The 26,205-nt window shown below is 44.3% G+C and overlaps 2 protein-coding genes across 7 annotated transcripts in view; one reads left to right on the top strand and one right to left on the bottom strand.

Annotated features, from left to right (window-relative positions):
• The window catches only part of STXBP5L (syntaxin binding protein 5L), a 180,739-nt gene extending 175,860 nt beyond the window's left edge, over positions 1-4,879 (top strand). For all 6 annotated transcript variants that reach the window (XM_054269701.1, XM_054269705.1, XM_054269702.1 and 3 more), the window contains 4 exons: positions 765-930; positions 2,726-2,837; positions 3,216-3,436; positions 4,449-4,879. In XM_054269701.1, the coding sequence (XP_054125676.1) occupies positions 765-930; positions 2,726-2,837; positions 3,216-3,436; positions 4,449-4,490 (541 nt within the window). In that variant the 3' untranslated portion in view covers positions 4,491-4,879. The remainder of the gene's footprint in view (positions 1-764; positions 931-2,725; positions 2,838-3,215; positions 3,437-4,448) is intronic.
• Positions 4,880-12,781: 7,902 nt separating this feature from the next.
• POLQ (DNA polymerase theta) overlaps positions 12,782-26,205 on the bottom strand; it is a 52,885-nt gene continuing 39,461 nt past the window's right edge. The window contains exons 22-30 of the mRNA XM_054270163.1: positions 25,758-25,932; positions 25,171-25,306; positions 22,637-22,752; positions 21,874-22,058; positions 21,416-21,527; positions 19,759-19,883; positions 18,128-18,281; positions 16,204-16,319; positions 12,782-13,396 (exon numbers count right to left, since the gene is read on the bottom strand). Of these exons, the coding sequence (XP_054126138.1) occupies positions 13,283-13,396; positions 16,204-16,319; positions 18,128-18,281; positions 19,759-19,883; positions 21,416-21,527; positions 21,874-22,058; positions 22,637-22,752; positions 25,171-25,306; positions 25,758-25,932 (1,233 nt within the window). The 3' untranslated portion in view covers positions 12,782-13,282. The remainder of the gene's footprint in view (positions 13,397-16,203; positions 16,320-18,127; positions 18,282-19,758; positions 19,884-21,415; positions 21,528-21,873; positions 22,059-22,636; positions 22,753-25,170; positions 25,307-25,757; positions 25,933-26,205) is intronic.

Raw genomic sequence — 26,205 nt, 5'->3', positions numbered from 1 at the left:
CTGTCTCCACCTGGGGAGTTAAGGCAGACAGGTGCACAGTAAAGCAAGCTCCTGGTGTTTTCTAGTAGTCCCCTACCTGTGACAGTTGATGGCTGGTGATTTTTAACTGTGATAAAAGTCCTGATAATTTTACCCAGTTATGGTGGGTCAGGTATAGAGAAGTATAAAACAGCCATAGAAAGGGATCTGTTTATCCTTTGTGAAGTACCAGATCCCACTCTTGGCACTTCTGTAGCTTTTCTGTTCAGAGCACTTGGTTCCCCTTCCTTGTCCCTTCCCCACAAGAGCTGACTGTGCAGTAGCCCTGTGGTTGTACCTTCACCTTGCTGCTCCCTGTTTCCCTGGCCAGGCCATTTAAATTTGGAAAAAATACTGCTCAGAAACCATGGGAAGCTGGAGGACAGCAAAGGTGATGCTGGAGCCTCTGTCCACAGGGTGGGAGCAGGGCCCTGCCAGGCCCTTTCCTACAGATGTCCCTGCAGGCCTTGCCCTGCAAACGACCCGGCCATGTGGCACAAGCCACATGCACATCCCATGTCCAGACAGAAGCAGAAGCCTTAGGGCCATGGAGGCAAGGCAGCTGAAACCCCTCCATGCAAGCAAACAAAATCCGATGGGAATGCAGCATTTTTATGGCAGGATTTTTCAGCTTAGAGCTGTACTTTAAATATTGCAGTTATGAAGAGCATAAAGTGAAGTGTTGGTTGAAAATGCAGGCACAGAGCAGGTGTTCCATGCTAACCTGGGAATGTGCTTCCCCTCAGCTTGCCCAGCCTCCGCCCACTGCTGGACATGAACTATTTGCCTGTGACAGACATGAGGATAGCACGGACCTTCTGTTTCACTAACGAGGGGCAGGCTTTGTACCTGAGCTCTCCCACAGAGATCCAGCGCCTGACCTACAGCCAGGAGATGTGTGACAACCTGCAGGTAGGGCTCACACCTCACCCTGTGCCCCTGTGTGGCAGGGACAGTGCCCTCACTCCTCAGGGCCAAACTGGCTCTGATAAGCACAGTGCTGCAGGGGCAGGACAGATCTGTTCCTCTCCTCTTGCCCTGACTGAATGATGCCAAAGCAACAGGGAGAGGTCAGCAGCTCTGTTGTTCCTTGGGCTTTTTCATGCACTCTGACCTGCACCTGTGCAAAAAGTCTTTACAATGTCAGAGATCAGCTGGTTTGGTTTGGTTATTTTACAATGAAAATGCAAATAAAAATGTCATTTACTGAGGAGAAGGGAATTGTGAGAGGTAACAGGGAGAAACATGAGTAATAAAAGGAAAAAAAAAAAAAGAGGGGGAATAAGTTCTGGGTTATATAATTAGCAGTGAACCAGAATGGAAGTATAAAAGAAATGGTCCTGCCAGCACTCATTATGCCCTAAGGAATAACATGTGCTGAGCTGCTCAACTCCCATCACAGCACTGTCTGTCTCAAGTCTGAAAAGGCACTTTGAGGAGCGAGCTCTGCACACCAGCTTTTGTGCACCAGAGAGGAGATTATTTTGCAAGGAGCCAATTTTAAAATAATCTAAAGGTTGGACCAATGCATCTTAGACTGTGGACCAACAACAAGAAGCTGTTTCAAGCTAAATTGGGTTTTTTACCAGCGTTAACAGCACCATGCAACTACCAAGCAAAGGGAAACACAGCCCTTGCTTCTCTGTTTTGCTGGACTATGCCTGCTTTCATCTTGGCTTTTAGGCAAAAAAAGGTTTGCATGGTCATTATGTGTGTACAGAAAGCAGATGACCCAGTGTCACCTGCTACTTGGGAAAACAAAGCTGAGCTGCATGAGAGCTCCACTTGGGCTCCAAGGGCTGCAGTAATTTTTCTCCCCAGAGCAGGTGACAGTGCAGAGCAGCAGTGGCTGTGAGTCACAGCGCTGCCCTCGCCCCCAGGATCTGCCTGCTGTGTGCAGCACAGCAGCTGGGTCTGCCTGCTGAGGCTTGGCTGAGCAAACACAGAGCTGAGCAACAGGGCAGGAACTATTCTCAGCACACACAGCCCCCTGGTTTCAAACACTAATGGCACTGCACGCTTTTCCCATCAGTTTTCCAGAGAGCCTGCTTTTCCTAATACTGCTGCAGATAAATCTGAGCCTGACATTTGTTGGGAGTGACTGTTCCAAGGTGTGGCACCAGAGCAGTGCCTTCAGCAGATGTGCTTATTTAGCAATGCTGATGGCACACTAATGGGGTGGGGGAAGGTTGTAGGAAGGTAATGAATTTTGTTTAAAAAGGAAAAAACCAACTAAACTACAAACCACCAAACTCTGAATTGCTGGCAAGCGTTGAACTCAGGTGTGCTATAAAAGGAAAGCAGAGTGACTGCCCAGCCTGGCTGGGCAATCACTAAAGCAAAATAGATAATACACAACAAATTGTTTATTCAATTATAGTGTCACCTCTGCTGTTTCTAAGCAAAATGCAACCTTATCACTGTTTTTTTTATTCTGTATTAGCTGCAGGTTTTGTTCTCTGGTAACAAACATGGGGCTGAGCAGTGACAAACCAAGTCCCTTTGAAAGCATGAGTGAGTCTAGTTTGCCCAAGCATTTGTCAGAATACACAAATATCACCTGCAGCATACTGGTCACAAAACAGACTCTTTTAAAACTAGTTGATTAGGTCCAGTGCATGTGGCTTGTTAATGAAAAGCAAGAAAACACCTAGAATCACTTTCACCCCACTAACCTTTTACATGGACGTTTTTCTGGCTTTACTAGGACATGCTTGGGGATTTGTTTACTCCTGTGGAAACACCAGAAGCCCAAAACAGAGGCTTCCTCAAAGGACTTTTTGGAGGAAGCGGACAAGCTTTTGACAGAGAGGAGCTTTGTGAGTAATTTATTGCTTGGGGTTTTTTGGGCAGAAATTTATTCTTGAGATCTCCTGCCCTTGTCATCTAGGAATGGAGCAGTGCACATGATTTAGATGACTGATGAAAAGAGAAAGTTGACCTGGCGGAGGAAGGGGAGGGTTCTTGCCTGCCATTCCATAACTCCTTCACCTTGGCAGCTTCTTTTGATCAGCTGAGTGTGGGACACACGACTGCCCTGCAGATGTGGTGGTGGCAGAGCAAAACCTTCCTGATGTGCCACCTGCCCCTGGAATGGTGCCACTGCTGCAAGGAGGCAGCTGGAGACTGGGCAGCACTGACAGAGCCAGGCCAGGCGCTCATCCCTGTCTCTCTGTCTGTCCGTTTCTCCTGTGCAGTCGGCGAGGCCACGGCAGGAAAAGCCTCCCGCAGCCTGGCCCAGCACATCCCCGGCTCGGGCGGGATCGAGGGCGTGCGAGGAGCGGCGGGCGGGGTCATCGGGGACCTGACCCGGGCGCGCATCGCCCTGGACGAGAGGGGGCAGAAGCTGGGCGAGCTGGATGAAAGGACTGCCAGCATGATGGCCAGCGCAGAGGCCTTTTCCAAACATGCACACGAGGTAGGAGCCCTGGCACCCACACCCTGCGATGGGAACTGCCAACCCTGTGTGCATCCCTTTGGGAAAGCCAAGGGCCCTTCTCTCCCTTCACCCAGTCACGGTGTTGGAGGTGTGCTCATGTCAGCATGGCATTGTTCCTGCTCCCAAACTATCAGAGTGCCAAAAATAAACACAGCCCTTCCTTTCACGTTTCCAGAAATGAGCATCCATTGTTAGCCTCTGAATTTAGAATATGGCACTTCTCATCTTGCCTTTCTCACTAATTCGTTATGGTTTGGTTTTTTAAGCCACTTAATGCAGCACATCCATGCAGTAGGGCAGAAAAGAGGTAGGTGGATGAGTGCAGAGGAACCTTTACAGATCTTACTGGGAAAAGGAGAACATTACTAGTACAGCCCTGTGGTACTGTTATGTAGAATAGGCCTTGCCAGGAATAGGAATAGCTTCTGTGATTGGAGCTGGAAATGGAAAGCTTTTCCATCCCACGCTGTTAAGACTGGGAAAACTAAAATGATTTTTCTTGAAGATAAAACAACATCAAAGCATACTTCCCAAAATGCACGTTTTTCATTTCATGTGCATCACATCTCCAGACAAGACCTTTACATTTTTATTGGCTTTTGTTAGTGTGAGGCAGAAAGAATGTGCCCTGAATTGCAAGAAGTTTATATAGTCAGGGCATATCTACTATGCTCCATAGAGAAGTGTCTTTTTATTCCTATAGAAAGCAAGTTCCTTTAATTTTTGAAGAAGAAAAGTAGTTAAAGTTCCTCAGGGAAAATCTTCTAAAACCAGCAATAGCAGGTAACGCTTTTTAAATGTAATAACTATGAAATTAAATATGAGATCTCAGTGGACCCAAGACCTGCTGACATTGTTAGTGAAGTATTGCATTGTTCTGCATTTATTAATTCTGAAGTTTGACGGTTAATGGGCCTGGGTCGTGTGTGGTCTCTCACATGCAGGGTGGTGTTTGATTGCCATTTGTTTGGTTTTCTCCCCATCTCTGTAGGTGATGCTGAAATATAAGGACAAAAAGTGGTACCAGTTTTAGACTTTCAAAGAAGCTGTTTGTGGCTTTATTAAGAACACTGTTCAGGGAAGCAGCCTTTATTCCCAGTCACTGGCCAGAGACAGTTTTTTCTCCTAGAAGATGTTTTCCTGTTACTGTTATTGGATCATCACAGTGGACGTCAAGGAGAAATTTACAGACCGTGGGATGGAAGCTGGAATCATGAGGGTCTTTCCAAAAGCTGACTCTTGGGGGGCCAATTTTTTCCCAAAAGGAACTCAATCATCACTGTGGCATGTAGTTTTTCAGGAGCTGTAGGTATGAACTGTGGGGAGTGCGTCTGGTTAAAAATATTCTGTACAAACTCGAATGTTAATGCACTTATAAAACTTTGCATGACTAATTGCCAACTTAAAAAAAAAAAAGAAAAAGGAAGCATGTTGTGACCGAAGAAAAATGGGATTTATTTCTATTCTGAGCAAAAAAAAAAAAAAAGAAAAAAAAAAGAAAAAAACAACTAAATGACAAAAATCTTTATTTTTTAAAAGTTACATTATGAAAAGCCAGGACATTTCAAGCATGTTTGCTACTGGTCTCCACATAAAAATGAGTTGAGCTGCATTTTCTTATCTGCTGTTTATTACCCTTGAAAAGCCTTGCTCGAGGCAGTGCTCTTTAACTCCTACCAGAAAAATAAATAAATTTAAAATCCCATCCCCAAAATCTAACGATTTTGCAGGTAGCTGGACAGGCACTATCTAAAATGATCATTAAGAAATGTGCATAGATGGTTTATTTGCAACACAGAGCACATGAAACATCATCCTAATCTATTCTTTAAAATGTGCTCTAGATTCATCTGTTGTCCTTGAAGGGGGCCCGTGGCACTTTTCATCCCCATGGAGTCTGTATCACTTGGTTGCCTTATTTCCCAGTAACAGGAATAGAAAACCAGCTTTGGAAAGCAGTTCTCCAAGTTTGGAAAGGCAAGATGGGAACCCAGAGTCCCATCAAACACTGCTCAGAGGCTGCTTAGCAGCTTGCAGAGAGCCTAAGTGCTCATCTGAAATTATGAGAGGAGGCCTGCACAGAAACCCCCCCAAAATCTGTGACAGAAAGAGAGATTAGAGCAGGAACACTACACAGTGGGCCAGGGAGGAGCATGGAAAACCATTGCCAACATATATAGGGAACACAGATATAGAGTGACAGCATGGGTGAGTGGCAATTTGTACTCTGCTCACACTGCTAAAAGTAATTTGCTTCTGCTCCAGAGTGGCTTGTTTGGTTTTTGCAGTGATTGCTGCAGGAAACTCTGCAGCCACAGAGGAGAACAGTAAGCTGGATTTATTGCCTGTCCTGGTGGAGTGCTCCACCCTGTCCTACAAGACTCACTGCCACACTGGTCAACTCTTAGGTTAGAAATGTTTCCAAGATTGGCTTGGAAACAAGGCACTGAAGGCTTGTTCTCATGTGTCTGGACATAATTTCAAATTAGAAAAAAGAAAGTGAGGAAAAGCTGGGAAAACAGCCTTTAAAATGTTTCTTTTGAAGAAATGTAACATCTTCTGTCTCTTCAAGGAATCCTGATGGACACTGATGGAGACAGGCACCATCCCACTCCCACCTAGACCTTCATTTCCCTGGTGTTGGTATCATCACAGTGTTCAGATGATCCCTCTCAAAGACATCTTTTCCTTCTTCTTCCTTTGCCTACAATAAAATACAGCCCAGGAAGCTGTACCATCCACAAGTCTGGCCTCACAACTGGCCCACTGCACAAGTTAAAGGGTTGGGAGAGATTTGAGGTGTTAAGTTTTAAATTCCCATTGTAGCAGAACAGAATTTCATGATTTACAGGATTTTTACATTTTGCTGTAGCCGAAACCAAAATGATGGCCCTGACAGGTCCAGCTCAGCAGGGAATGAGACTCCACAAGTTTCCCTGGCACAGGGGAAACTGCTCTATGTTGTCAGAACTGTAGAAACTTGCAGGGAAAAAGGACAAAGCCTGAACAATGCCTGGGCTTCTGCTGAGAGCTCAGGAATTGGAGTTGTCCATGACCCAGGAGGATTTCTCTGTGTGTAAGGAAAAGCCAAATTTGCCAATCTGATGCCAGTAGGAACTGGGTTGGGGAATTCGTTCCAGGGGCTGGGTCACAGAAGTAACCACTTGTGCCTGTGAGGAAGCACTGCTCTAAGGAGGCTTGAGAATGAGAAATAAAGGAAAACATTGTGGCAATTTGATCTTCAGTCCAAACCTGCATTCACTGGGCCTGTGCTCCGGCCTGGAATCCAAACCCACTGTCTCTGGGCAACAAAATCATTTGGGGCGGCATTCAAAATGTCCAGCAGCCAGCTTATTTTCCATTCTGCCCTGCTGTGTGGCACTCAGAAGCAGCTCCAGAGGCTGATTGGAATCATGGGATCCTTGAAGAAAATTTAAGAGCAACTTCTGACTGCTGATCACTGCAGCTCACCCAGAGAGAAAAGTGTCCTCAACAAGTCTTTACACAAGGCCCAACTGTCTCTGGCTGCCAACAGTCTTTAACACCAGGGTGAAAAAAAAAACCTGCCAGTAGATTTCCATTTGCATTTTTATGCAACAGAGAAATGAGAATTTAGCAGCCCTCAAACTTAAAGTTTTTAATGCTAAACTTTTAAGCAACTTTTCTTTAGTACTCTCCATCAGGTCAAAGCTTTCCACTCTTACATATTTTACATATTTCCAGGCAGTTACCAATTACAATTTCTGTTAAGTTCACCACTTGTGACTATAATTATCAATTTTCTTGTAGTCTGTAGAGATCTAAAAAGTTGTATATGTTTGTATATAGAACATTCTATATATATAATATATATATGTAATGTATATGTTGTATAAGTTTGTTAGTGCACACTGTTAAATGCTTTCTATCAAGATTTACCATGTATGTGGAAAAAACCCATCACTTAAAAAGTTCAATGAGGGAGGAAAACTTGCCTGGGTGATTTATTGTGAAATGAGGGGGAGTGTGGGGTTTTTGCCAGGCTTGCCCTGCACGCTGCTCAAGGCTGTCAGTGACAGGCACAAAGGAGCTGCAGCATTCCCAGCGAGGAGAACAGCATCTGACTGCAGCACTGGGACTGGCTGGAGGAAAATCAAGGACATTGGCTGTCACTGGATGTTGAAATCTTTCTGTGCTTTCACCTTTCCCACTCAGATAGCAGCACCTCAAGCAAAATCCCAAGCTTAGATGTCTCTTCAGCCTCGCAATCCTCAGCTACACCAGGCCAGACTGGCTGGAAGTATTAGTTCAGTTTAAAATGCTGTTTGTTCATTTAGATACTTTGTTCTCTCACGTTCTTCTCTCCAGGAGCTCTGTCACAATCAGATCCAAAACCAGTTACACAGAACTTCCAACAGCACACACACCTTTGGGTTTGACCAGATGTTTGTAATCTTATGTCTAGTGCTGTAGATAAAGAGAAAAAATGCATTAAATTAGATTATTTCTAAGTCTGCAGAGTTGGCAAGTCTTCAATGAAGTACAAGCTACTTTATTTATTAATAAAAAAATTAAATCTATTCCTAGAGCTTTAACTTCAGTTGCAAACCTTGAATTAAAAGACATGACAATTGAAATTTTGAGAATCAGGTTTTGTTTTCTGTAATTACCTGGGGGGAGGGGGTTTAAGTTTTTTTTACAGTTCTACAGTTCAACTCTCTACATCAATTAGTCATTCCCCACAGCACCAGGATTGTTACAAAAATGTGTAACAAAAATACTCTATTTACTACATGTATTGTATAAAATTATCACATAAATCCTTCTCTAAAACAGTTTCTACTCCTTTTCCAGAATGCCTTTCACACCACAGTGCGTGCATAATGCAGGTGGGCATAGAAAGCTTTTTCCTTTTCAATAGAAATCACTTCAGAGCTGCATCCAGCCTCAGCCCTCCTTCATGTGCAAACTGTGTGTGCTGCAGCACAGGCAAAGCCACAGCTTTTGGTTAATTATGCCCCTCAAAAAGCCCCATGCACCTTCTCCCATAGCCCAAAGGTGAGTCCAAGCACAGCATATTTCAGTCTTGGCTGTTTCTCTGCCTTGGCAGGCTCCGGTAGGAGCACACTCTCTCTCTCTCATGCAGGAACTGCTGTGGACATTTGTAGCCAACTCTTCCTCTTAGGTGTATAAGCAATAGTCACGTAAATGAGTGTTTCCATTCATGTGTTTTGTTTTGTGATTAAATCAACAAATCAAACATTGTACTTTTTTAAATAGCAGCAAATATTCAGATTCAGTGTCAAGGAAATGTGGGCTGAGTATGTGTGTGGTTTGTTGACGAGTCATTACCTGTCTCAGAATGAAGGCTGATGTGACGTGAGCCACACACTCCTGTGCTAACCATGTCCTGTTTCCACAGGTATCCTAAATCAGTATCACAAAGCTAAGGCATCTGAAAGTGAGGCTGTCTCAAGCCCCCATTAACAACCAAAAAATAAATAAATAAAAAAAAAACTAACAGAGGGAAAGAAAATAAAGGAAAGAATTGATACTAGTTGGTGTAATCTCTTTTTTTCCAACTTCTACTCCTACATTCTTTATAGTGTTTCAAAGGTGCATGGTTTGTGTAAAGCCTTTGGTTGGAGTTTTCACTTCTCATTCAGGAATACAAGAATTGCAGTCGTGGTTGTTGCTGGGGTGGGGATGGCCACCTCCCTTCCTCCAGCAGCTCCTGCCAGGACAGAACCCTTGCCCAGCTGATGTTCCCATGCTCCATGGCAGGGAGCTCACACGGAGCTCCTGACTGCCATGCAGGGAACGTCACCAGCCTGGACCAGGGCCCTTCCTGTCCCTCCCACTCAGGGTGAGCTCTGGGAAGGGCTCCTCCCAGCAGCACCTCAGAATTCCTGCGCCAGGAGAAGCTCCAAGTGTCAGCCACACGTGCTGAGCTCCCCCCTCCCTCTTGTCAGCCATGTACAGCTCTCTCCATCAAATGCAAGCAGCACAGAGGAAAGCCAAAAGGACCCAATCAGATCAGATTACCAGAGCAATTATGTGTCACCTGTCACTGCTTCCAGTAGCCAGGGTTTAGAAAAGGAAAGCTGCAGCAGAAAGCCAAGGCAAGACAAGCTTGTGGCCTGCATGTGAGGAAAGGGACCGAGAGGCTGCAGCAAACATCAAAGGTGTGAGTTCCTGCGACCAAGGCCGGGCGAGTCCGGCCCCGGACCAGTAGCCATTAATGCACATTTGAGTCATTCTGAGCAGAAAGGAGATGGGAACCCATCAGACCAGGCTGTCCCTGTCAGGGGCTGGCTCCTGCAGGTTCCCATCACATGAACACAAGGCACTCCCAGTGACAAGAGCTGTTTGCCAGGACTGCATCCCAGCTGGATTTCTTTTGGCAGGCAGGCACAGCCCTGCTGGGGCAGCAGCCAGGCAAGGGCACTAGTAGGAATTCTGTGTGCACCAAGGGACAAGGCCGTGAACAAGTTGTAACAAACAGAACTCTCACCCCTCCTGCAGCATTCATCTGTCATTGTGCAAGGCTGTGCCAGCTGACAGGAGGCTGGCATGGGCTGTGAAGGGAGAAACACAAACAAGCTGAGGAACAAACACTACCAGATGCATCCCATCCTGACTACACACAGACTGAGACTCACCTGCACCCTGGTTATCCGGTCTTGAATTAATAAAATGCCCTCAGCCAATCAGAGGTGGGGGGAAAGGAGCCCACAGACAAAACCAGGTAAGTAACGTGAGCAGCCAGGCTCCTTCTTACCACCTTCAGAAAACAACATAAACCCTTTTCTGCAGTTCTGGACAGTGCCTCTGCTTACCTGACTTTGCCCTCTTCTGCTTCCACTGCTCAGTCTCGCTAAGAGTTAAAGTCTAATCAGAATTGAGGAATGCAAATAGCAGCAATCAGAAAACAGCTCAGAGCCAGTCCCTGTAACACGACTCAAATGCCACAGTGGCTACCTCTTATCTTCTCATTTGCTCCCAATTACTGCTTAATTAAAATGAGCCCATCGAGTTTGTTAGTCAAAATAAGTTTGGGTACATGTTAATCCCCTCACTGATTAGCATCACCCCCTTCTAGAGAGCTTGCTGAGAAATCCGTGTGAGATCCATCCTCGGGAAGCTCTGAAGGCAGCGTGTGGGAGGGAAATACTGTAATGTGCCAAGGAACAAGCAGCCCAAATGACAGCAGCCCCAGCGAGGCCTGGAATGCAGCACAGGTGTGTCACTGCAGGACACCCAGGACAGGAAATCTTTAGGCCATGAGAATTGATAACGAGCCCAAGGCAGCATCTTCACAGGCAGAGCACACAAATGGTCAGGCACCAGGGGGCCAGGGCTGGGATCTGTTAGTAACAAAGGCTTTAATACAGTAAGGAAAAAGACAATGCTGTGGATAAAGAGCTCAGCCATCAGGTGACAGGTGCAGAAAGCCATGGCATAGAGCAGGCAGGAAGAAAACAAAAAATCTCAATGTAAGGTGGAATAGAGAACAGGAAGGAAGGCCAAGGCAGCGCTGAGAGGGGCAGCCAAGGCAGCCTCACCTGGGGCTCTGGCTCAGTGTCTGCTTTGCTGCACAAGAGGCAGGAGGTGGATCAGAACCCAGGATGCAGCCTTCTGTGAGGAGGAGGCTCCATGAACACCTCTGAGCTCTCCCTGTGCTCTCCAGCCCTCGGTGATGCCGGGATAAGGGCCCTGCCAAAGCGCCCTTTGAAGTTAACGATGCTGAGCCCCTCTCCGGCTGCTCAAAGCCGAGTGTGCATCCTCTCAGATCAGGCTGAAACAGCAACTTCAAAAGTACACGGCTTAAAAAGGACCCAGCAGAAGTTCAGAAATGAAAGGATAATTAGGGGCTTGAAAACTTCTCACAGGAGGCAAGAATGGAAAGATGGAGATTGATTGCATTAGGGAGGAACTGCAGAAAAAGACAGGATACAATAATTAGAGGCATAAGGAAGATGAGGGGAGGCACTTGTCCTCCCTTTCTTGTGAGATACAAGGGCTAGACGATGAAAATTACAGAATTCAAGGTCAGGCATTGTGTGAAGTTAACAAAAGCAGCTGAACTTGTGTAACCATCACAGCTGTCTGGAAGGGAAATGAAAACTTGTGATGTGAGATTTAGCCAGACCAGAAGGTATTAGTAGGGAGAGTGATGCCAAACAGTGGCAGATTAATTCCCTGCAAGCTCCTTCCTTGCCCCTTCTTTTGAAGGATCTGATCCCAGCTCAGCTTGACAAGGCCAAAGTCCCAGGAAACCTTTCTGCCTCATCATAGGGTCAGAGCCAAAGACACTGAGGCAGGGTGGGGGAAATCTGAGCAGCTTTTAGGGGGGCTCCAACAGGCAGGTGTGAGGTTTCCTCAGGAGAATGGTCTCTGAAGGAAGAGCCACAGTCACCACCACAGTGTAACAACTCCCCTCAAACACCAGCAAGGCTGCCATGTAAGCTGGCTAGACTGAGATCATTTTCTTCTTCAGAAAAATATACATAGCCATGAACTTTTTAACCAATTTGTTGAGCTTCATTCTTTAAAATGTTTCTGCTGGTGATTTTGTATTAAGTCTAAGAGATTCCAAACAATATTCCTCTTGAGGCCAGTTTGCAAGGTAGCAGTAGGATGAATTACAGCAGTCAGTCACCAAAATGCTTCCTTAAAAGTCATAGGCCAACCAAGCACAGGTTCCACTCACTGTGAAGGCTGCACAGCTGCTCAATGAGAAATCCAGCCAACTGTAAAGCCACTTCAGCACATGAGTGTCATCAGCAGAATCCAGTACAAGATAATCCTGGCAAAGGCCTACAAAATTCTACATCAAGTGCAATCACAATGACTCCTTTTGCCCTAGACAATTATACACAGGCGCTGCCAAATTATGTTTGCACCTTGTTTTAATAAGGTAATCCAGCTCATTTCATATGTAATAAATTCATTAGGCTTTGGGGGTTTATACAAAATCAAGCACCCTTGACAGAATTCATTTAAATATCCTTCTTTTAACAATTAATAATTTCACAGTTTAAACACGTTTCAGTGCTCTGATTCAGCTGTCTGGATGGTTTGGCATGGTGAGTTCATGCCAGCTCCCCCCGCAGGTTCCAGAAGGCAGCTGGGTGTCCTGCCAGCAGGGGCACAGCCCAGGGGATCACACCGCCCGCAGTGACCCCAGGCTGCAGCTGCGCAGTGCCTGCACCTGCCCTTGGCTGCGTGGCACAGGCACACAGCACTGTCACTGTCACAGCCCCGTGGCACAGGCACACAGCACTGTCACTGTCACAGCTGTGTGGCACAGGGACACAGCACTGTCACTGTCCCAGCCCCATGGCACAGGCACACAGCACTGTCCCAGCCCCATGGCACAGGGACACAGCACTGTCACTGTCCCAGCCCCATGGCACAGGCACACAGCACTGTCACTGTCACAGCTGCGTGGCACAGGCACACAGCACTGTCACTGTCACAGCCCCATGGCACAGGCACACAGCACTGTCACAGCTCCATGGCACAGGGACACAGCACTGTCACTGTCACAGCCCCATGGCACAGGCACACAGCACTGTCACTGTCACAGCTGCGTGGCACAGGGACACAGCACTGTCACTGTCCCAGCCCCATGGCACAGGCACACAGCACTGTCACTGTCACAGCTGCGTGGCACAGGCACACAGCACTGTCACTGTCACAGCTCCATGGCACAGGGACACAGCACTGTCACTGTCACAGCCCCATGGCACAGGCACACAGCACTGTCACTGTCACAGCTGCGTGGCACAGGGACACAGCACTGTCACTGTCCCAGCCCCATGGCACAGGCACACAGCACTGTCACAGCTCCAGCTCCTGCAGGTCTCCCCAGCTGGGGCCAATCTTCACTTTAACATTCAGCTTCACTGAGAGTTTGATGGCGTTTTCCATCTCATGTTTCACGATCTGAGCAACCTAGAAGAAAACATCAGGCATCAGACACAGACACAGCCTCAGTGCTCTGGGTTTCTGTCAATAGCTGGGGCAGACAAGCACCTGGAATCCTATCCTGCATTTATTTGCACTGACTTACCACCAGTGGGAATGCAACCAAATCCTGATTAGTGCTTATGAATGGAGAAACTGTATAAAGCCAGTGAGATTGTATGCAGCACAGAGCTGTGACTGGTTCTGCATTGTTTGGGAGTACTCAAAAAAGGGGCCAAGATTAACTTTCTGTTAAACACCTGAGAGTCCTGAAGAGTCTCATCTTTCACTCAGCTTCACAGCTCTCAAGTGTTTCATGGAGTCTGTTCTGAAAACTTCAAGCTACTGAAAGCAAGACACAAAACAAATTTGCCAGAAGCAAAGAACGGTGGCTCCTCCGTGTTGTGCCAGCTTGAAAAGCACTCTGTGAAACACAAATGATAAACCTCTGGGAAAGCAGGTCACATTCCATGTGGGTGCTACAAATATTGCCCAGCTTCCCCCTCACTATTTAGTTTAGGCAACTCCTGCCCTCTACTAAACAGATGAGGTAACTGTTCTCTGCTCTCCAAAGGTATTCCTAAGAAAACACTCCTTTCAACACACAGGAGACCAGAAATTATTTCTCTCTGCAGCAGTTTGGATTACAAGAGACTGGATTTTTTTCCTCCTGACTGTAAAAACCTGTCTTGGACAAAGGTACCCCCTTTCCTGCCCCTGTGCAGAATCCAGCCCGTCCTGGATTGCTTATTTGAATGAATCTCTCAATCCACACTCATCCCATGAACCTTTCCACAGCAGAGTGAAAAGAGGCTTTGAAGTTATGGTGATTCCTCACCCTGGCAGCAGAGGAACTATTCAAGCTGTGTGACCCTTCCATGTGTTTTCATCATTTGCTGACAGGTAGCCCCACCACCATAGAAATTCCTCCATAGCTTTTGCTGGGGAATGGAGGAGGGGATTTGAGGAGATCAGAGCACAAGACTTCACAACAGCATGAAGAACTAGGGGAAGATTTGTCTTCCAAACCCCTATGCCCCTACATACTGCATTTCAAAATAATCTTGATAACCTAGAAAAGTGCTTTGAAATAAGATGTAATTCAGCACAGACAAGTACAGAGTGGAAAGAAGCAGGGTAGAGAATTAGGACAGAAATAATCTACTGCTCAAAAATAGGATAAAAAATAACTGCCTGGGCAGGAAAAAAATGGGGTTATCAGAGATTAAAAACTGAACAAGGCCTAAGCAAGGCACACTGCTGTGAGAAAACAAGGAAATGAAATTCTGGAACATAGAAAATGTTGCTTGCATGACACACAAATCAATTTTCCACTCTATTCAAACCACTCCAGCTTTGATCAAGTTTGGGGCCCAGCAGATCCAAAGAAACACGAACCATACAGGAGATTCTCTGAGAATGGTCACAAGTCCAGCACATGGCACCAGCAAAGAATGTCTGATTTGGGCTGCTGCACCCAGAACCAGGTACAGCAGCTGTGCTGCAGGGCAGGCAGGAAAACCTGCTGATTTAAGCAACTGCCCAGAAAAATCTATGGAGAAATACATCTGAAGGGAGTTAGAAAAGCTGGTAATAATTGCTCTTGAGGTTGAGGTAGTTAATGAAATAAATAGAATACAATAAATAACAAGCAAATCCATTCACTTGTCTCCAGTTCTCCTGAGAACACCATGATAAACTGGAGTCAGTATCTAAAGATGTTAAAGCCTATACTCAGGGGATTTCAGTCTTCTACAGGAAGAATATTAGGAGCCTTTCAGTCTCAAAAACAGCCTGCCTAGATTGAGGCAGCAGATGTCTGAACAAAGCTGGCAAAATGAGAAAAAGCTCAAGCTGAGATTCAAGACAAAAATAGCAAACTTTTTGTTTTTATTTACATGAACGTATCGATATTATTAATAAATATACTCACTTATATCCTTCACATATTTATTAGCACATATTTATTAATATATACATGCATGCTCAGGCCAGTCAGCCCTGCTGAAAGCTCTGTCAGACCAGGAGTTGCTGCTTGCCATCAGGAGATGACCTTTTGTCATCAGCAAAGTGCCTATGCAGAAGGGGAATAAAGGAACCCCAAGGTATGGAAGCACAGCCACCCTGTGTCCATGCTCAGGACTTGGGAAACACTGAGCTGCCAACATCCAGCTCAAACACCTGCCCCTGGAAACTGGCACACAGACTCCCCTGTGCCCAGGAGTGCCCTCAGGGAGGAGCACACACACACAGACATTTTAGGGGCATTTAAAAACCACAGAGCACATTCCTGGTACCTACCCTACTGCCAAGCAGCACCACAGTGCTCCTACCAGGAAGAGAAGCAGGTAGGGAATGAGGAAATGAGCACTAAAAGGATAAAATCCTCCTTTCCCTGCACAAACCACAGCTGCTATAATGCATGTTCTGAGTTAGGCACCAGAGCATTAAGAGGAAGGCAAAAATACCTCCGGATGAGGAAACACTTCCCCCTACACCTGTCAACAACACTAAGCCACTTCACTCATCAAGCCTCACAGAGAGGTTGCATGAGCTGCTGTTACAAGCAACAAAGCACAAACTGAAAATGAACTTCAGCCATGGGGATGGCTTGAATCCAAAAATCAAGGGATCAAGCACGCAGACATGCTTTTTTCATCCAGCTGAACCTTGTTTTCACAGCCCTTTCAGCACCCATGGAGGGGGGATGAGGGAAGACAATGGGGGCTCCTAGAAGGAAGGCTTGTTAGAAATACAGCAACACAGCAGAGCTGAAAGGAGCTGCAGGGCTGTACCTGGATGACATCGTCCTCTGCCACTTCATAGAGGAGCTCATCGTGCAGCTGGAGGATAAAGAAGCCTCCTCTGATGGGATGTAGCATCCCTGTGTTCCTCCTCCTCAGATGCCTTCCTACACAGGTGAAGAGCAGAGTTTGTTAGGCACCATCACACAAAACTGTGTTTCTTGTATCAGAAACCTTTGCACATTCCTAATGCTGAGAAAAAGAACGTGAGCACCTTGAAAATGAAAAAGTCCAAGCCTACAGACAGAACCACAAATCATGGCTATTCTATCAATATTTGTACAGCTATTGAGGGGAAATATGTTAATGAAAAGTATTTTAGATATACACATTTCAGCCTTACATTATAAAGACATGAATCAGAACAGAAGCAAGAGACAGTTGTGTCTCCTGAACCATCTGTTCTGAAAGTAAATTTTAAACAAAATCGTGCAAAGTTTAATCAGAAGCTGGTTTACAACATTCTCTCTGGCAATGAATTGGGATTCTGCTTTTCTTCCACAACCATTTTAATGGCTAGTTTAAGAAAGCAGTGAGCCTCCTGCAAAATGCAGTTTCTGAAAGTGTAGCTCCTGAGTAGAACTGAGGAAGGAAGAAAAGAGCAGTTATTGAATAAACAAGTAAGGAGCTGACAAAACCAAGATCCTGGTGGGCCTTCCCTGACAAAAAAAAAAAAGAAACAAACCCTTCCATGGTAAAAGCTGTTGGTGTTTTAAAATAAACAAACACCACCTCACACACAGAGACTCAAAAGTTATTTATTTCTCAGGTTAGCTAACAGGAGGACTTCAGTTCACAAGAGGGTTTCAAGCCATCATCAGCTGCTCACACAAGCCTCACACTGAAGCAGCAATGTTGAAGCAGCCACATGAAGCAGGATGCTCCTCTGATGGCATCTCTAATTTGCTGAAAAAAAAATTCCTTCCAGTTCTTGAAACACTCAGTATCAGAGCAGGGGAAAACTGTCACAAATGCATCTGCTCTCCTCCCTACAGTCACAGTGGCCAAAGGTCAGGAGCTTCTGCTGCTCCTAGGAGGGGTGGGAACTCTGCCAAGCTCGTGTCTCCTACTCCTACCTAACCTCTGAACCTGGTCTCTCCAAAATAAACTCCCTGACACATTTTTAGATGTTTGGCCATTAATTATTTAGTTTCCAAATCAGACTCTTCATATTAAGACAGCTTCATGTTTCAATTGAAGCATAAGAACTATCAAAGAAATACAGCTCTCCATCTCTTCAGTAGTCTTTCTAAAATACACCTGATGAACAAAACACCATCTACAATAAGCTAAAAAAAGTCTTTGTGGAATTCCTCTGGGAATGAGCATCCCAGCACAGCTTTGCTATCTGCAGAAAAAACTTATGCTGAAAGAACTTATGCTGGTAAGTGCTTCATACAATACTCTTGTGAAGTCTCTGTACATCCAATTCCAGCCAACAAATTCCAAACTTAATTCTAACCAAAAAATGTATTTTTGGAACCAGAAGTGATCCCACTCAATTTTTTTCACTGCCTCTGAAGCCAGAGTGTCTGCTCAGCTCCTCCTTCCTCCTTCTGAACAATTCTGTGGTGGCATCACAGACACATGAACTCTCACTGCCAACCTTTGCAAGACCTGCTCTGAGGTAACCAGAGTCTCTGTTCTGGTCACATTTGCTTCAGTTTCTTGAGCAAACATTTTTCCTCCTTACTGATGACTTTTTTGCCCATTATACACAGACTTACCACAGTCAGGAAATAAAACTTCTCCCACCTCTAGGCCCAGAGGCACTATTTTTTTTCAGGTTTGTTTGTTTGTTTGTTTTGGTGGGGTTTTTTGTTTGGTTGTTGTTGTTTTGTTGCTTGGGTTTTTTTAATTAACATTAGTGACACTGAAAATCTTGCTCCAGTGTGCAAAGAAGAGGCAACCATACCAGTTTTATCCCTCTGGAAGGAGCTCTCCAGATGTCCATGGGACTTGAACACAGAGGAGAAGGCTTCCAGGCGTCTCTGAATATTCACTGTGGCTGTTTTGACAATATCTGCAGCAGATCCCTGGACAGTTGTATTAACAGCCTGGCGCTCTGCCTGAACACAGAGAGTTGTTCTCAAAACTCACCCCCAAAAAATCAAATCCAACATGTCACATCTAGTTAATTGAAAATAATAAATACATGGCCAAATATACACAGAGTAAAAATTCCACATAAAGAGTTTGTCCTATCTGCCTGAGAGAAAGAAACATTATAGACTAGCTTCAGACACAAAATTTCTACAGGCACCTGACAAAATTCCACAAATTTAAAATTAATAAATATCAAGAGTGATAACCTGCAAGAGTCGCCATCCACAAGAAGGAGAAGCCTATACCCATGGTAACAGTTTCAAGGGGAGAGGAAAAATCTCAGTTAATGCAAGCACCACAAGACACTTCTGCCTATCTGCAAAGCCATAAGAGATGGACAACCAAAGGCAAGAAACTGGACTTCATGGACTGACAATGTGGTCTGCCGCACTAAATCCTGACTGCCAGAGCATTACAGCTGTGCAAAAACACAGCAGACCACAATTTTTTTTTTTTACACAAGCAACTTCTCTACTAATCAGAGACAGAAAGTCAGACAAGAAAACTGTATTAAGTTTCTTCTTTCTTTGTTTAGAGCTGAAATATCTGCAAAGAACTACAAGGATGCTGAAATGAAAGTGAAGATAATTCATTAACTGGTCTTTAATATGATTTTAAAGACTAAAGCAAATTTGGACAGAAGATACATCTAGAAAGCTTCCTGCTGAAGTGTTTTTCAGATCAAATTGTCCATTATTTTCAAAAGTTTTTTGAAAGCCTCCTTGTTTCCCTGTCAACTCTTTGGAGTACAAACTCCCCCACTTCCTTCCTCTTCTACTCTAGTCTTTAATTCCACAGCTTCCTACTGAGAAGTATAATGCTTTCTCCCCAGAGAAACACCTTCCTAGGGAGTCAATTTACTCTTCCTGAAGTAAATCTATGGCAGAAGTGTCCAAAATGACCTGGGAAAAAAAATTACGGTAATGCAAAGGTGTATACTAAGTAAATATTTATCTAAGAAGTTAGAGCAATTTTCCTTTCAGGGAAAATAAGAAAAGGAACAAATACCCAAAAATACAGGTTTTAAATGCCCTTTCTTGTTCAAGTGGTGACAGCATGTAACATACAAAGACTGCTGAGTGGGAACAGCTCAGCCTGAAGAGTTAAAGTATACCCCTATGTGGAGGCTTTTTAAAACCATGTCCATCGATTTCAATCAATTACTCACTGCAGCTCCAGCGTGGGAGTTCTGAAGTGAGGTGAGCACAGTGATGACAGCTGCACACCCAGCCACACAAGGCTGACGTCAAATAGGCCATGACAAAAGCTCTGTTGTTCACAGAGTGACTGAGGGAACAATGAGCTAAGCGAGAAGTGGAAGGTCATGACTAAGATGGCTCACAAACCTTGTTAAACTGCAGACATGGCTACACAAAGAAATCTGGCATTTTAAAAATAAAACTAAAAGAGAGTTTAAGAAAGGCACAGCACTGAACATACATGAGCTTTTTTGTAGGGGTTTGGGTCTTTGATAGCTGGCAGGTAGCGGCGTCTCCCCAGGATGGTCTGCACAAACCCATCCCTCCTGCAGCTCCGCACCGTCTCCCTCAGGAACTTCTGAACCCCTGGGAAAGGAGAGGGAAAGTTTTCTGTCACACAGCTGATGCTCTGTATTGACCTCTCACTGAAAGCAGCACAGGGGAAATCCTTTCAGTTTCCCAGACCCCATCAGTGGACAAAGGCACGCCATCACTCATTCAGCTCTGCTGCAAAACCTGTTCAGGTTTTGAGGTGGAAGAGAGTGCACAGTGTCAGGATATCTGGCTGTGCACAAGGAGGTGGGAAGTCCATCCTGCCCAGTGCCCAGGCACAGAGGGTCACACATTATTATTGGCAATGGAGAGGTCAGAACCTGGACCAGCACTGGAAACACAAGTAGTAGGGAGGGAGTAAACTGAAAGCAGAAGCCAGAGCCCTTGATGCCTCAGGCTGCCTGACTTCAGGCTGTGTCCCTTCAGATTCTAGGATGAAAGAAAATCACCCCCCTGCACTTTGCAAGGGAAGAAGCAAATCCACCAAGAGTGTTGAAAAGAAACTTAGGTCAAAGAAAGGTGAGACAGGGAAGAGTGAACTTGCACTGCAAGTTCAGGTAACAACTGTACTAAAATGGGAAAAGTTAACTTCAGACAGTTTCCATGTTTACAAAATATAAAATGTAAAAGGAGATATTCAAAATCAGGACTGACAGCCTAAGTCAATTCACTAGGTATGTCATTTAGCAGTCAGCCTGGCAACACCTAGCAAGTGAAAACCCACAAGAAGTGAACTTTAAAAATAAGGTACACTGCAGTTTGTAAGCACACACACATACCAAGAGAGAAGAAGCAGGAAGTCATTCCTAATGGTCATGAAGGGGATACTATTCAGAAATTAATGGAGACTAAACAGAATTTTAACAGAAAACCATTTTTCTGCATCTGTTTCCTAAAGAAACAAACTCTAAATCTTCAGATTTTCCAGCTCATTTTCAAGTCCTATGATTAGAGCTAGCTGCCTCTTGTCCCATTTGCCCTCCATTCTTTTTCTGATTGCAGCTCTATTATCTCTACATCTTTCCTAAAAATTAACATGCTTCTTAGAAAAACAACCATGTCTTTTTACAAAACAGAGGAGAGCTACTCTGAACAGCTGGATAAAAATTAAAGGGTAATATGTAAAATAGTTTAAACTCCATGAAAGCAGAAGACAAAAGCAGAAGAAAGAAATGGGTATATTTAAAAATTATAAGAAGCATGGTTCTAAAGTTTTCACAGCATATCATTTGAAGCTGTGTGTTTTAATAAGGAAAAGCGTGTTTCTCATTCAGAAACCAAAGAGCTTTAAAATGACTCCTCAGGGCTTATTAATTAATTAAAATAACAAAAAATTATTGTAATAAGTAAAGAACAAAGTCCTAAAGGTAAATAAAACCAGAGAGAGTAAAACATTACAGAGTATCAAACTGCTGCATTCATGACTGGACATTTTCAAAATAAAAAGCATTTTCAAGAGATATGAGTAGTAGGTTGAGACAAATTTAGGATTTGAAGAGCCATGGAGAGAAGGGATTAAAAACAACAACTACCACCACCCAGCTCCCAAACAGCCATATCCAAACCTGTATATCTTGATTTGAAGGATTCAATGTAACTGGCAGCTTCATTTTCATCAATCCCCATCTGCTCTCCTAAAGATTTTGCTCCTATTCCATAGATGATTCCATAGCAGATCTGCCAGAGGAAAGGGTGAAGAATCACAAGCGTTTGGTCAGCCACGCAGAGAAAGCAGAGCCAAAACAAAATGTGATCCACTGGAAGGCAAGTGTATGGAAACAAGGGCAAGTATTCAAGAAGAGAGACCCCTTCTGAGTCCAAGCCATTCATGCTGCTTTTCTCCACCCTCATCCCCCAAAAAAAACCCCGACAGCTCCACTTACAATGTACTGAGAGTGGGAGGACGGACAAAGCAACTGCTGAACAATCATGGCCAAACTCAAACAGAAAAACATCTACAATGTGTGGAACACTGAACCTACCTGCCCAGAAAGCTGCTGTTGAATTTTTTTCCTAAAATTACCTGCTTAGCTTGTTGCCTGGTCCTGTCCCCCACAGCTTCGGGATCGATCATTTTCCATTCTGCTGCGACGCTCTTAAAGACGTCGGCACCGCCATTCAGGGCTTGAATGAGGTGGCAGTCGCCAGACAAGTGAGCCAGGATCCTCAGCTCCAGCTGAGAGTAATCAGCAGCCAAGATTACACCACCTGAAGTCAAGAAGTTATCAGAAAGCATTATTTCATAAATTACTCCAATATTCCATCCAACTTGCCAGTAAGAAGGACTGAACCCGTCCTTTATCTTCTGCTCTGGGAGTTTTTCACAGCAATTTCTACCAAGACAAATTCTTGCCTGTTTCCCCAACGCCTGCATGCTTTACATCTAGTCTCATTTAGAATCCATCAAAACCATATAAACAAGTGTCTGTCCAGGTGTCTAAGACAGAGCAGGCAATGTGAGAACAGACATTTGGATAGAAAGAACACTATGTAGAGTGCACTTTGTGTATTAAGAGCTGCCTTAGCTACCTCTTTAAAAAACAGGTATTCTTTAAGAAGAAATGAAAGTGTGAACATGTGAATGGTATCATTTGAATACTTTGCCCAACTGAAACTCTCTCTTTTATAGTCATGTGAATAATTTTGAAGGCATGCATACTGCAGTAGTTTTCCAAGTAGGCTACTCAGACACATATATACTGTTATCAATCCTTAAACCTTCATTATATCTAGTATTTTTTGCTAACCATATACTTTACAATTCCAGAGCAGGACCTGGGCATTACCTGGGAAAGGAACAAAAGCATGCCTCATGCTAACAGAAAATGGTATTCCTCTTTCTTCAGATTTGTTTGCAGCTTGAATCTTTAGCCCATTAGGCAAAATGGAACGCTTTTTGCATCTGTGGAGAAAAAAATGACCGCCCTTCACCAATTTCTAAAATACTAAGAGATGCATAATCATTTTTACCACAAAGGATCAGTGAAAACAAGTGAGACACAGGCATCTATTCCATTTTTCTGGACAATCCATACCCAAATTTGACCATGGAGGAACTGGACAGAGACCACATAAACATCTGAAAGGCATTTATAGATTCCAAGAAGATTTAGGGATAAATCTTCCTAGTACATTCAGGATTCAGTTCAGAAATTGGATCATTCTGTTCTAAAACAGGTCAGATGAATGGCCCTAGATCTGTGATGAGCTTACTCCAGAAAGGCAATGGAGTCACACACATCCTAAAAATTCAACACTTCACCTTGTGCCAAGTCTCTCAACATCATTCTCCTCTGCAGAATGCATACACCAGCCCAGAGGCAGAAAATCCCCCCCTCAACATCACCCTCATTACTGCACACACACACACATTCACAAGCAAGCCTGTAAAAACAGCGCAGAAGTTGCAGAAAAGGTGCTCACAACACACTGCACATTTCCTCCCTAAAGACTGAGAGAAAAACTGCCCCAAAGCTGCTTTTCTGAGTGCCCCAATTTTCTTTTCTGAGAGGCCAAAAGTTTACAGTGTCACCCACATGCTCTGCATCCTCCCAGGGCTGCTCAGGTCTCCTGTCCCACCAAGCCATTTGTAGCTGCAGATGGAATTGTATCCATGAGCACATCCACTGAAGAGTGCACAGCTCTGACACCATTCATATCACAGCCTCCCATCAGCACCAGTCTACCAGACAGTCCAATGTGCTCTTCACTGGAAGGCAAAAAGCCTTTTTAAATCCTTGATGTCTGGATCAGGGATCTGAGGAAATTCTTTATCAAAATGAAAAGCTATTTCTGAGATCAAGACTAGTTTCAGCAGAGCACAGAAAAAAACCATCATGCTCTTTCTCCCTTGTGCACTTCCTTTTCTTCTTAAATATTGGCTTTTCAGGCATGGTAGGGATCAATGAGATGAATGCACAAAAATCACAGAAATAAATGTTCAAGAGAGATAAAGGTGAGGAACAATTGCATGTCTGGCTACTGCAGAAAATCACACTGTTCAGCATAGGTTCTCAGTTTAGTGTAAGGGCTTTATACCATGACCTAATTTAGCTACACTCCTTTGGTCAGAAGCTTCTTACAACAGGAGGAAAGAGTAGCAATAGTGGTTAGTAAGATAATAGACAGTTTGGACCAAAGTCTGGAAGGCTGATCAGACTTGGCTGGATGGCAATTTCTTTTGTGCCAGCAGCCACTTCTGTGCCTTTAGGATTGCCCACCTTCCTAACACAATGGCTGCTTAACTAAGGAATGTAGGAAAATGTAGGGAAAGTCAGTCTGAGAGACCTCTCAGAGTCTGGCAGGCACTCCAGTTCTTTGATGGGCTCTTCTCTACAGGGAAGACTCTCAAGAAACCAGCACACTCCCCAGCCATCCTGAAAAGCTGCTGCAAGCCTGAGCACTGCCACAGCTTTATCTCAGAATGGCATTCCTGCCTCCATGGTTCTGCTGAGATGAACAAGATCTTTCTACTCCTGGGTTCTTTTGTCATTACTTTCCCAAGGCAGTTAAATGCATGGTGGTAGGAGGCACCAGACAGAAGAAGCAAAACATTCTCAAATTTCTCACATCTTGCTGTGGGGAAAAAAGCTTAGAAAAGTCACTCAGGTGACACAATTGGGACAAGAACCTGAATGGAAAGAGAAATTGAAAGGGCAGAAAAGCACCACCAAGTAGGAAGCCTCAAAGCTCACAAGGTAGATGCTAAAAGATTGGTGTTTCACTAGACTTCCACACAACTGTTAAGGCATTGGCATGTAATGCTGTCAAAGTAGAATTGTAGAATCATAGAAAACAGGGTATTTGGTTAAGAAAAACCAAATTTAGAAATCTTCCTGTGCTACTTGGTAGTTACTGCAGGTCACTATCACAAATGAAATTATTAACAAAGAATGAAAAATGTGTTCACCCCTGTTCCCTTAAAAAGGAACAGCATAAAACAAATTAATTTTCTTCTGCTTTTTCCACAATATTCAATGCTCTTTCAGAGTAGTTCTTAGCAAGTCAAACCAGATCCTAACTTCAGTTTGGTTATTTTCAGCCTCAGGCTTTCCATCCAACAGCTGGGAACGTAACGCTAATCTCACTGAAGGGTTTCATAAAGACCGTCAAAAAGAAAGCAAATAGCTACATGAAACCACATGCTGTTAGTATCATTATGTCTTTCATGTATCACTGATTTTTAGGTATTTATTCCCCTGTAAGAGAAACACTGAAGAACAAGTCACACTGACACGACAGCAGCCACAGGTGAAGGCAGAAAAAAGAAATTTGACAACCCGACCACATTTAGACAGAAGCTTTGTCAAGATCCTCCTACCTGCCCCCCAGTGCAGCACGAGAATTAACATTTCCATGGGCTTGGGAGGGGGGGCTTTCTTCAACCACAGTTGGCATTTCAATCTCAAAATCTCTTGGTACATTCTGGATATTTGGCTCTGTGAAGCTCACTCGACCTGAAAGGAAGACAGGGCACAACTAAGGAAGGGTCCAACAGGAGTCTCTAACTCAGTACAGCTGCACACACTGCATCTCCAAAATACAATGGCCAGGAGAGTGAGAGGACACAACCACTGAAGAAAAAATTTTAAAAAGGAAAAGTAATTTGTGTTTAATGGGCTTGTGATGGTTCCCCATTTCTGTATCACTAATAACCTGTTCTGGAGTCAGAGATTTACATGGTAATATGTGCAAGAAATGAATAATACTGCTCAGTGAACACAAAAGCTATTTTAAATACATCTGGGTTTTTAAGGCAGACATATGTCAAATAGATGTACCAGTATCTTTGCTTGGTTGAAGCAGAGCACAGGCTTGATTTCCTATCTTTTCCTCTTAGAAAAGTTGCACACATACAAAAAGACAAGAAGCCAGTAAGAGCTGAGGTACTTGCACACATTTGTTCACCTGTAGCTGTGTGAGTCTGTGAAATTGGATATATCCTTTCCATTCCCAGTGCAGAATTCAATCGCTTCTCCCTCTGTAGTGGAAACACCACTTTAGTAATGGCATTGTTGATCCTCCTCCATTCCAATATCAGCCCTGGCAACGGGTGAAGTGTCTTTAATTTCTCCAAAACATCCTTGTGGGAAGAAAAGGGCACAACTAATCAACGGCCTTTAAAACTTTATAAATAAGTTTTTGCTGCTCTGCAGGAAAAAGTGACTCCTTCACCCACAGTGGGTTCCAGTGTCACTTCCTTAAAATTAAATCCCTATCCTCTCCATTTACACCACCTACACCTGGGTAATCAAAGCACCACCTGACACAGCTGCAGTTTTATTACCCACGAGAAGACAATCACTTCTCTCTGGACTTCTGCACCCTCATCATCACTCTTAATCTGCACCAACCA

Source organism: Melozone crissalis, unplaced genomic scaffold (genome assembly GCF_028551555.1).
Source record: "Melozone crissalis strain CALT ecotype California unplaced genomic scaffold, PUWL_Pcris_2 ptg000008l_1, whole genome shotgun sequence".
Taxonomy (NCBI): domain Eukaryota; kingdom Metazoa; phylum Chordata; class Aves; order Passeriformes; family Passerellidae; genus Melozone; species Melozone crissalis.
The sequence above is the reverse complement of the archived record's forward strand: the minus strand, read 5'-3'. Positions and strand labels throughout refer to the sequence as shown.